Below are 12,238 nucleotides of genomic sequence, written 5' to 3' on the forward strand. Positions count from 1 at the left end.
GAAGTGGTCCTACAGTTGACCTCTGTGTGTAAACAGAAGTGGTCCTACAGTTGACCTCTGGGTGTAAACAGAAGCGGTCCTACAGTTGACCTCTGGGTGTAAACAGAAGCGGTCCTACAGTTGACCTCTGGGTGTAAACAGAAGCGGTCCTACAGTTGATGACATCCAAGCGGTCCTACAGTTGACCTCTGTGTGTAAACAGAAGCGGTCCTACAGTTGACCTCTGTGTGTAAACAGAAGCGGTCCTACAGTTGACCTCTGTGTGTAAACAGAAGCGGTCCTACAGTTGACCTCTGGGTGTAAACAGAAGCGGTCCTACAGTTGACCTCTGGGTGTAAACAGAAGCGGTCCTACAGTTGACCTCTGGGTGTAAACAGAAGCGGTCCTACAGTTGACCTCTGTGTGTAAACAGAAGCGGTCCTACAGTTGACCTCTATGTGTAAACAGAAGCGGTCCTACAGTTGACCTCTGTGTGTAAACAGAAGCGGTCCTACAGTTGACCTCTATGTGTAAACAGAAGCGGTCCTACAGTTGACCTCTGTGTGTAAACAGAAGCGGTCCTACAGTTGACCTCTGTGTGTAAACAGAAGCGGTCCTACAGTTGACCTCTGTGTGTAAACAGAAGCGGTCCTACAGTTGACCTCTGTGTGTAAACAGAAGCGGTCCTACAGTTGACCTCTGTGTGTAAACAGAAGTGGTCCTACAGTTGACCTCTGTGTGTAAACAGAAGTGGTCCTACAGTTGACCTCTGTGTGTAAACAGAAGCGGTCCTACAGTTGACCTCTGGGTGTAAACAGAAGCGGTCCTACAGTTGACCTTTCGTTATCTTATTTCGCTCTCACCAACCTAGCATGATAATACTGTTTACTCTCTCCCTCCTCCTCCCTGAGAAACTTGTGGGTTAGAATTGTTTTGCGGTAAGATTCTCACTGTAGCACAAAACAGAGAGTTGAAGGGGGAGAAGAAAGGAGGAATTAGAGGGCGAAATGGTCCGTCTTATTAGTGTTCGACCTCTAACCTAACCCTAACCCTAACCCTAACCCTAACCTAACCCTAACCTAACCCTAACTTAACCTAACCTAACCTAACCCTCTAGTCTGTAAGGTGACTGGCTGCTGTGAGAGAGAGAACAGTTGTAAATTCAAACCATGTTTATTTATTTTCCCTTTTGTGCTTGAACTATTTACACATTGTTACAACACACCACAGACTGTGTGGTCTTCTGGTCTCAGTGATGCTTAGCAACACAGACTGTGTGGTCTTCTGGTCTCAGTGATGCTTAGCAACACAGACTGTGTGGTCTTCTGGTCTCAGTGATGCTTAGCAACACAGACTGTGTGGTCTTCTGGTCTCAGTGATGCTTAGCAACACAGACTGTGTGGTCTTCTGGTCTCAGTGATGCTTAGCAACACAGACTGTGTGGTCTTCTGGTCTCAGTGATGCTTAGCAACACAGACTGTGTGGTCTTCTGGTCCCAGTGATGCTTAGCAACACAGACAGTGTGGTCTTCTGGTCTCAGTGATGCTTAGCAACACAGACAGTGTGGTCTTCTGGTCTCAGTGATGCTTAGCAACACAGACTGTGTGGTCTTCTGGTCTCAGTGATGCTTAGCAACACAGACTGTGTGGTCTTCTGGTCCCAGTGATGCTTAGCAACACAGACAGTGTGGTCTTCTGGTCTCAGTGATGCTTAGCAACACAGACAGTGTGGTCTTCTGGTCTCAGTGATGCTTAGCAACACAGACTGTGTGGTCTTCTGGTCCCAGTGATGCTTAGCAACACAGACTGTGTGGTCTTCTGGTCTCAGTGATGCTTAGCAACACAGACTGTGTGGTCTTCTGGTCTCAGTGATGCTTACCGTCCCAGAAATTATATCGCATTTTGAAACTTTTCAATGAGCAGAAATGAAGTTTCATGGCCACAAATTTCTCTGACAATACCCTGGTGCTGGCCCAGACAATACCCTGGTACTGGCCCAGACAATATCCTGGTACTGGCCCAGACAATACCCTGGTACTGGCCCAGACAATATCCTGGTACTGGCCCAGACAATATCCTGGTACTGGCCCAGACAATATCCTGGTACTGGCCCAGACAATATCCTGGTACTGGCCCAGACAATATCCTGGTACTGGCCCAGACATTATCCTGGTACTGGCCCAGACAATATCCTGGTACTGGCCCAGACAATATCCTGGTACTGGCCCAGACAATATCCTGGTACTGGCCCAGACAATATCCTGGTACTGGCCCAGACAATATCCTGGTACTGGCCCAGACAATATCCTGGTGCTGGCCCAGACAATATCCTGGTACTGGCCCAGACAATGTCCTGGTGCTGGCCCAGACAATATCCTGGTACTGGCCCAGCCAATATCCTGGTACTGGCCCACACAATATCCTGGTACTGGCCCAGACAATATCCTGGTACTGGCCCAGACAATATCCTGGTACTGGCCCAGACAATATCCTGGTACTGGCCCAGACAATATCCTGGTACTGGCCCAGACAATATCCTGGTGCTGGCCCAGACAATATCCTGGTACTGGCCCAGACAATATCCTGGTACTGGCCCAGCCAATATCCTGGTACTGGCCCACACAATATCCTGGTACTGGCCCACACAATATCCTGGTACTGGCCCAGACAATATCCTGGTACTGGCCCAGACAATATCCTGGTACTGGCCCAGACATTATCCTGGTACTGGCCCAGACAATATCCTGGTGCTGGCCCAGACAATATCCTGGTACTGGCCCAGACAATATCCTGGTACTGGCCCAGACAATATCCTGGTACTTGCCCAGACATTATCCTGGTACTGGCCCAGACAATACCCTGGTACTGGCCCAGACAATATCCTGGTACTGGCCCAGACATTATCCTGGTACTGGCCCAGACAATACCCTGGTACTGGCCCAGACAATACCCTGGTACTGGCCCAGACAATATCCTGGTACTGGCCCAGACATTATCCTGGTACTGGCCCAGACAATACCCTGGTACTGGCCCAGACAATATCCTGGTACTGGCCCAGACAATACCCTGGTGCTGGCCCAGACAATACCCTGGTGCTGGCCCAGACAATATCCTGGTACTGGCCCAGACAATATCCTGGTACTGGCCCAGACAATATCCTGGTGCTGGCCCAGACAATATCCTGGTACTGGCCCAGACAATATCCTGGTACTGGCCCAGACAATATCCTGGTACTGGCCCAGACAATATCCTGGTACTGGCTCAGACAATATCCTGGTACTGGCCCAGACAATATCCTGGTACTGGCCCAGACAATATCCTGGTACTGGCCCAGACAATATCCTGGTACTGGCCCAGACAATATCCTGGTACTGAGAGATAAAACTTTAGGAAAAGGTGTACGGTTCTTTTTTTTAAACGCGGCACAGACGTCCTGGTTAAAGAACTGTCGGGTCGGTGTCCGGGCTGAGAATGAGAACTCTGGCGTGTGTGGAAGGATGTGTAAGGGAAGCAGTAACAATGGCTGCCTGCCTCCAGGGCTCCAGGTCTGACCTTCGCCATCCCAAGGGACCATAGGTCAGGGGCGTGGGACATACTGGCTGGGGAGCTCTTTCCGCCTATTGATATAACTTACAGCAGCCACTCTGTGTCCCAATGCCACCCTATTCCCTACACTTTTGACCAAAAAGTAGTGCACTAAAACATGGAGGCATTTGGGATGTAGACAACAGTCCTTCAGCCAGTCATCTACAGGAGCAGCAGTGGCCCTTTGGCAAGATGACCTTTCCCCTGGCAGGAAGAGGACGTCACCACTCACAACCTGCTGTCTCTCTCTCTCTCCTGTCTCCGTCTCTCTAGTACCTCACTAACTCTGCTCTCTCTCTCCTGTCTCCCTCTCCGTCTCTCTAGTACCTCACTAACTCTGCTCTCTCTCTCCTGTCTCCCTCTCCGTCTCTCTAGTACCTCACTAACTCTGCTCTCTCTCTCTCCTGTCTCCGTCTCTCTAGTACCTCACTAACTCTGCTCTCTCTCTCTCCTGTCTCCCTCTCCATCTCTCTAGTACCTCACTAACTCTGCTCTCTCTCCTGTCTCCCTCTCCATCTCTCTAGTACCTCACTAACTCTGCTCTCTCTCTCTCCTGTCTCCCTCTCCATCTCTCTAGTACCTCACTAACTCTGTTCTCTCTCTCTCTCCTGTCTCCCTCTCCGTCTCTCTAGTACCTCACTAACTCTGCTCTCTCTCTCTCCTGTCTCCCTCTCCGTCTCTCTAGTACCTCACTAACTCTGTTCTCTCTCTCTCTCCTGTCTCCCTCTCCGTCTCTCTAGTACCTCACTAACTCTGCTCTCTCTCTCTCCTGTCTCCCTCTCCATCTCTCTAGTACCTCACTAACTCTGCTCTCTCTCTCCTGTCTCCCTCTCCGTCTCTCTAGTACCTCACTAACTCTGCTCTCTCTCTCCTGTCTCCCTCTCCGTCTCTCTAGTACCTCACTAACTCTGCTCTCTCTCTCCTGTCTCCCTCTCCGTCTCTCTAGTACCTCACTAACTCTGCTCTCTCTCTCCTGTCTCCCTCTCCATCTCTCTAGTACCTCACTAACTCTGCTCTCTCTCTCCTGTCTCCCTCTCCGTCTCTCTAGTACCTCACTAACTCTGCTCTCTCTCTCTCCTGTCTCCCTCTCCGTCTCTCTAGTACCTCACTAACTCTGCTCTCTCTCTCTCCTGTCTCCCTCTCCGTCTCTCTAGTACCTCACTAACTCTGCTCTCTCTCTCTCCTGTCTCCCTCTCCATCTCTCTAGTACCTCACTAACTCTGCTCTCTCTCTCTCTCCTGTCTCCCTCTCCGTCTCTCTAGTACCTCACTAACTCTGCTCTCACTCTCCTGTCTCCCTCTCCGTCTCTCTAGTACCTCACTAACTCTGCTCTCTCTCTCTCCTGTCTCCGTCTCTCTAGTACCTCACTAACTCTGCTCTCACTCTCCTGTCTCCCTCTCCGTCTCTCTAGTACCTCACTAACTCTGCTCTCTCTCTCTCCTGTCTCCGTCTCTCTAGTACCTCACTAACTCTGTTCTCTCTCTCTCCTGTCTCCCTCTCCATCTCTCTAGTACCTCACTAACTCTGCTCTCTCTCTCCTGTCTCCCTCTCCGTCTCTCTAGTACCTCACTAACTCTGCTCTCTCTCTCTCCTGTCTCCGTCTCTCTAGTACCTCACTAACTCTGCTCTCTCTCTCTCCTGTCTCCCTCTCCGTCTCTCTAGTACCTCACTAACTCTGCTCTCTCTCTCTCCTGTCTCCCTCTCCATCTCTCTAGTACCTCACTAACTCTGCTCTCTCTCTCTCCTGTCTCCCTCTCCGTCTCTCTAGTACCTCACTAACTCTGCTCTCTCTCTCTCCTGTCTCCCTCTCCGTCTCTCTAGTACCTCACTAACTCTGCTCTCTCTCTCTCCTGTCTCCCTCTCCATCTCTCTAGTACCTCACTAACTCTGTTCTCTCTCTCTCTCCTGTCTCCCTCTCCGTCTCTCTAGTACCTCACTAACTCTGCTCTCACTCTCTCCTGTCTCCGTCTCTCTAGTACCTCACTAACTCTGCTCTCTCTCTCTCCTGTCTCCCTCTCCATCTCTCTAGTACCTCACTAACTCTGCTCTCTCTCTCTCTCCTGTCTCCCTCTCCGTCTCTCTAGTACCTCACTAACTCTGCTCTCACTCTCTCCTGTCTCCGTCTCTCTAGTACCTCACTAACTCTGCTCTCTCTCTCCTGTCTCCCTCTCCGTCTCTCTAGTACCTCACTAACTCTGCTCTCTCTCTCCTGTCTCCCTCTCCGTCTCTCTAGTACCTCACTAACTCTGCTCTCTCTCTCCTGTCTCCCTCTCCATCTCTCTAGTACCTCACTAACTCTGCTCTCTCTCTCCTGTCTCCCTCTCCGTCTCTCTAGTACCTCACTAACTCTGCTCTCTCTCTCCTGTCTCCCTCTCCATCTCTCTAGTACCTCACTAACTCTGCTCTCTCTCTCCCCTGTCTCCCTCTCCATCTCTCTAGTACCTCACTAACTCTGCTCTCTCTCCTGTCTCCCTCTCTGTCTCTCTAGTACCTCACTAACTCTGCTCTCTCTCTCTCCTGTCTCCCTCTCCGTCTCTCTAGTACCTCACTAACTCTGCTCTCTCTCTCCCCTGTCTCCCTCTCCATCTCTCTAGTACCTCACTAACTCTGCTCTCTCTCCTGTCTCCCTCTCTGTCTCTCTAGTACCTCACTAACTCTGCTCTCTCTCTCTCCTGTCTCCCTCTCCGTCTCTCTAGTACCTCACTAACTCTGCTCTCTCTCCTGTCTCCCTCTCCGTCTCTCTAGTACCTCACTAACTCTGCTCTCTCTCTCCTGTCTCCCTCTCCGTCTCTCTAGTACCTCACTAACTCTGCTCTCTCTCTCCTGTCTCCCTCTCCATCTCTCTAGTACCTCACTAACTCTGCTCTCTCTCTCTCCTGTCTCCCTCTCCGTCTCTCTAGTACCTCACTAACTCTGCTCTCTCTCTCTCTCTCCGTCTCTCTAGTACCTGGGCCATGTAGAGGTGGAGGAGTCCAGAGGAATGCACATCTGTGAGGGCGCAGTGAAGCGTCTCAAGACGGTAGGTAGACAATGTCTGTCTCACCCTACACCTCTAACCTCTAACCCTCTCAATGTCTGTCTCACCCTACACCTCTAACCTCTAACCCTCTCAATGTCTGTCTCACCCTACACCTCTAACCTCTAACCCTCTCAATGTCTGTCTCACCCTACACCTCTAACCTCTAACCCTCTCAATGTCTGTCTCACTATGTAGTCGTCACTGGACAGTCTGTCTCACTATGTAGTCTATTCACTGGACAGTCTGTCTCACTATGTAGTCTATTCACTGGACAGTCTGTCTCACTATGTAGTCTATTCACTGGACAGTCTGTCTCACTACGTAGTCTATTCACTGGACAGTCTGTCTCACTATGTAGTCTGTCTCACTATGTAGTCTGTCTCACTATGTAGTCTGTCTCACTATGTAGTCTGTCTCACTATGTAGTCTGTCTCACTATGTAGTCTGTCTCACTATGTAGTCTGTCTCACTATGTAGTCTGTCTCACTATGTAGTCTATTCACTGGACAGTCTGTCTCACTACGTAGTCTATTCACTGGACAGTCTGTCTCACTATGTAGTCTGTCTCACTATGTAGTCTATTCACTGGACAGTCTGTCTCACTATGTAGTCTATTCACTGGACAGTCTGTCTCACTATGTAGTCTATTCACTGGACAGTCTGTCTCACTATGTAGTCTATTCACTGGACAGTCTGTCTCACTATGTAGTCTATTCACTGGACAGTCTGTCTCACTATGTAGTCTATTCACTGGACAGTCTGTCTCACTACGTAGTCTATTCACTGGACAGTCTGTCTCACTATGTAGTCTGTCTCACTATGTAGTCTATTCACTGGACAGTCTGTCTCACTATGTAGTCTATTCACTGGACAGTCTGTCTCACCCGACTACAGGCCTGTGGGCTCGTCCTTCCCCCTCTCCACTCTGTCCATCCTGCCAGCTAACAGTTTCCTCCATCACGGTAGTTTTCCCTCTCTCTCTCCACTCTGTCCATCCTGCCAGCTAACAGTTTCCTCCATCACGGTAGTTTTCCCTCTCTCTCTCCACTCTGTCCATCCTGCCAGCTAACAGTTTCCTCCATCACGGTAGTTTTCCCTCTCTCTCTCCACTCTGTCCATCCTGCCAGCTAACAGTTTCCTCCATCACGGTAGTTTTACCTCTCTCTCTCCACTCTGTCCATCCTGCCAGCTAACAGTTTCCTCCATCACGGTAGTTTTACCTCTCTCTCTCCACTCTGTCCATTCTGCCAGCTAACAGTTTCCTCCATCACGGTAGTTTTCCCTCTCTCTCTCCACTCTGTCCATTCTGCCAGCTAACAGTTTCCTCCATCACGGTAGTTTTCCCTCTCTCTCTCCACTCTGTCCATTCTGCCAGCTAACAGTTTCCTCCATCACGGTAGTTTTCCCTCTCTCTCTCCACTCTGTCCATTCTGCCAGCTAACAGTTTCCTCCATCACGGTAGTTTTCCCTCTCTCTCTCCACTCTGTCCATTCTGCCAGCTAACAGTTTCCTCCATCACTGTAGTTTTCCTCATCTTTGACCACGCGGAATTACGTACTTGGTTTCCCGTAGATCTGCCGGGTTTATTCCCAGTCTGGCGCCTGGCTCTGAACGTACACAGGTTGCAATGTGGCAGTTTAAACACGGCTACCCACCCCGACCAGTATCCTGATGTACCCTTCAGTCTCTAGAGGTCCAGACCCTCCAACCAGTATCCTGATGTACCCTTCAGTCTCTAGAGGTCCAGACCCTCCCTCCAGTATCCTGATGTAACCTTCAGTCTCTAGAGGTCCAGACCCTCCAACCAGTATCCTGATGTAACCTTCAGTCTCTAGAGGTCCAGACCCTCCAACCAGTATCTTGATGTACTCTTCAGTCTCTAGAGGTCCAGACCCTCCCTCCAGTATCCTGATGTACCCTTCAGTCTCTAGAGATCCAGACCCTCCCTCCAGTATCCTGATGTACCCTTCAGTCTCTAGAGGTCCAGACCCTCCAACCAGTATCCTGATGTACCCTTCAGTCTCTAGAGGTCCAGACCCTCCCTCCAGTATCCTGATGTACCCTTCAGTCTCTAGAGGTCCAGACCCTCCCTCCAGTATCCTGATGTACCCTTCAGTCTCTAGAGGTCCAGACCCTCCCTCCAGTATCCTGATGTACCCTTCAGTCTCTAGAGGTCCAGACCCTCCCTCCAGTATCCTGATGTACCCTTCAGTCTCTAGAGGTCCAGACCCTCCCTCCAGTATCCTGTTGTACCCTTCAGTCTCTAGAGGTCCAGACCCTCCAACCAGTATCCTGATGTACCCTTCAGTCTCTAGAGGTCCAGACCCTCCCTCCAGTATCCTGATGTACCCTTCAGTCTCTAGAGGTCCAGACCCTCCCTCCAGTATCCTGATGTACCCTTCAGTCTCTAGAGGTCCAGACCCTCCCTCCGTCTGTCTGTCAAGCCCAGCCTAGTTCACTGAGCACAGGGCAGGCAGATAGACTGACCGACAGACGCTAGCCTGTCGATCTACTTCCTGCCGTCGTTCCGGAGGAGTTAAGTCAACAAGCAACATTTGGGAAACACTTTATTTGGATAGTCCATCTGTAGATGCTCTACAGACTATCAGTATCCTAACCCTAACCCTAGTCCATCTGTAGATGCTCTAAAGACTATCAGTATCCTAACCCTAACCCTAGTCCATCTGTAGATGCTCTACAGACTATCAGTATCCTAACCCTAGTCCATCTGTAGATGCTCTACAGACTATCAGTATCCTAACCCTAGTCCATCTGCAGATGCTCTAAAGACTATCAGTATCCTAACCCTAACCCTAGTCCATCTGCAGATGCTCTACAGACTATCAGTATCCTAACCCTAGTCCATCTGTAGATGCTCTAAAGACTATCAGTATCATAACCCTAGTCCATCTGTAGATGCTCTACAGACTATCAGTATCCTAACCCTAGTCCATCTGCAGATGCTCTAAAGACTATCAGTATCCTAACCCTAGTCCATCTGTAGATGCTCTACAGACTATCAGTATCATAACCCTAGTCCATCTGTAGATGCTCTACAGACTATCAGTGTCCTAACCCTAGTCCATCTGTAGATGCTCTACAGACTATCAGTATCATAACCCTAGTCCATCTGTAGATGCTCTACAGACTATCAGTATCCTAACCCTAACCCTAGTCCATCTGTAGATGCTCTACAGACTATCAGTATCCTAACCCTAGTCCATCTGTAGATGCTCTAAAGACTATCAGTATCATAACCCTAGTCCATCTGTAGATGCTCTACAGACTATCAGTATCCTAACCCTAGTCCATCTGTAGATGCTCTACAGACTATCAGTATCCTAACCCTAGTCCATCTGTGATGCTCTACAGACTATCAGTATCCTAACCCTAGTCCATCTGTAGATGCTCTACAGACTATCAGTATCCTAACCCTAGTCCATCTGTAGATGCTCTAGAGACTATCAGTATCCTAACCCTAACCCTAGTCCATCTGTAGATGCTCTACAGACTATCAGTATCCTAACCCTAACCCTAGTCCATCTGTGATGCTCTACAGACTATCAGTATCCTAACCCTAGTCCATCTGTGATGCTCTACAGACTATCAGTATCCTAACCCTAACCCTAGTCCATCTGTAGATGCTCTACAGACTATCAGTATCCTAACCCTAACCCTAGTCCATCTGTGATGCTCTACAGGCTATCAGTATCCTAACCCTAGTCCATCTGTGATGCTCTACAGACTATCAGTATCCTAACCCTAACCCCAGTCCATCTGTAGATGCTCTACAGACTATCAGTATCCTAACCCTAGTCCATCTGTAGATGCTCTGCAGACTATCAGTATCCTAACCCTAACCCTAGTCCATCTGTAGATGCTCTACAGACTATCAGTATCCTAACCCTAGTCCATCTGTAGATGCTCTGCAGACTATCAATATCCTAACCCTAACCCTAGTCCATCTGTAGATGCTCTACAGACTATCAGTATCCTAACCCTAGTCCATCTGTAGATGCTCTGCAGACTATCAATATCCTAACCCTAACCCTAGTCCATCTGTAGATGCTCTACAGACTATCAGTATCCTAACCCTAGTCCATCTGTAGATGCTCTAAAGACTATCAGTATCCTAACCCTAACCCTAGTCCATCTGTAGATGCTCTACAGACTATCAGTATCCTAACCCTAACCCTAGTCCATCTGTAGATGCTCTACAGACTATCAGTATCCTAACCCTAGTCCATCTGTAGATGCTCTACAGACTATCAGTATCCTAACCCTAACCCTAGTCCATCTATAGATGCTCTACAGACTATCAGTATCCTAACCCTAACCCTAGTCCATCTGTAGATGCTCTACAGACTATCAGTAACATTTCAACCTTAAACCTTATCCTAACCATTATCATAACCTTAAACCTTATCCTAACCCTTATCCTAACCTTGATCCTTATCCTAACCATTATCATAACCTTAACCCTTATCCTAACCCTTATCCCAACCTTAACCCTTATCCTAACCCTTATCCCAACCTTAACCCTTATCCTAACCCTTATCATAACCCTAACCTTAAACCTTATCCTAACCCTAAACTTAACCTTAACCCTTATCTTAACCTTAACCCTTATCCTAACCTTAACCCTAATCCTAAACTTAATCCTTACCCTAATGCTTATTCTAAATCTAAACCTAGCCCAAACCATATTCTTATTAAGCAGTTGCTTATCAGCAGATAGTATGTGCATCTGAGAGCATCTACAGATGGACAATCTAGGCAACACAGATGGACAATCTAGACAACACAGATGGACAGTCTAGACAACACAGATAGACAGTCTAGACAACACAGATGGACAGTCTAGACAACACAGATGGACAGTCTAGACAACACAGATGGACAGTCTAGACAACACAGATGGACAATCTAGACAACACAGATGGACAGTCTAGACAACACAGATGGACAGTCTAGACAACACAGATGGACAGTCTAGACAACACAGATGGACAGTCTAGACAACACAGATGGACAATCTAGACAACACAGATGGACAGTCTAGACAACACAGATGGACGGTCTAGACAACACAGATGGACAGTCTAGACAACACAGATGGACAGTCTAGACAACACAGATAGACAGTCTAGACAACACAGATGGACAGTCTAGACAACACAGATGGACAGTCTAGACAACACAGATGGACAGTCTAGACAACACAGATGGACAGTCTAGACAACACAGATAGACAATCTAGACAACACAGATGGACAATCTAGACAACACAGATGGACAGTCTAGACAACACAGATGGACAATCTAGACAACACAGATGGACAGTCTAGACAACACAGATGGACAGTCTAGACAACACAGATGGACAATCTAGACAACACAGATGGACAGTCTAGACAACACAGATGGACAGTCTAGACAACACAGATGGACAGTCTAGACAACACAGATGGACAGTCTAGACAACACAGATGGAATGTCTAGACAACACAGATGGACAATCTAGACAACACAGATGGACAGTCTAGACAACACAGATGGACAGTCTAGACAACACAGATGGACAATCTAGACAACACAGATGGACAATCTAGACAACACAGATGGACAGTCTAGACAACACAGATAGACAGTCTAG

General features: G+C 48.5%; 1 protein-coding gene across 5 annotated transcripts in view; it reads left to right on the forward strand.

The window, feature by feature from the left end:
* LOC129811261 (protein numb homolog) overlaps positions 1–12,238 on the forward strand; it is a 117,302-nt gene that overhangs the window by 73,377 nt on the left and 31,687 nt on the right. For all 5 annotated transcript variants that reach the window (XM_055862428.1, XM_055862429.1, XM_055862431.1 and 2 more), the window contains exon 3: positions 6,508–6,582. In XM_055862428.1, the coding sequence (XP_055718403.1) occupies positions 6,508–6,582 (75 nt within the window). The remainder of the gene's footprint in view (positions 1–6,507; positions 6,583–12,238) is intronic.

This window comes from Salvelinus fontinalis, chromosome 15 (assembly GCF_029448725.1).
Source record: "Salvelinus fontinalis isolate EN_2023a chromosome 15, ASM2944872v1, whole genome shotgun sequence".
Classification (NCBI taxonomy): Eukaryota; Metazoa; Chordata; class Actinopteri; order Salmoniformes; family Salmonidae; genus Salvelinus; species Salvelinus fontinalis.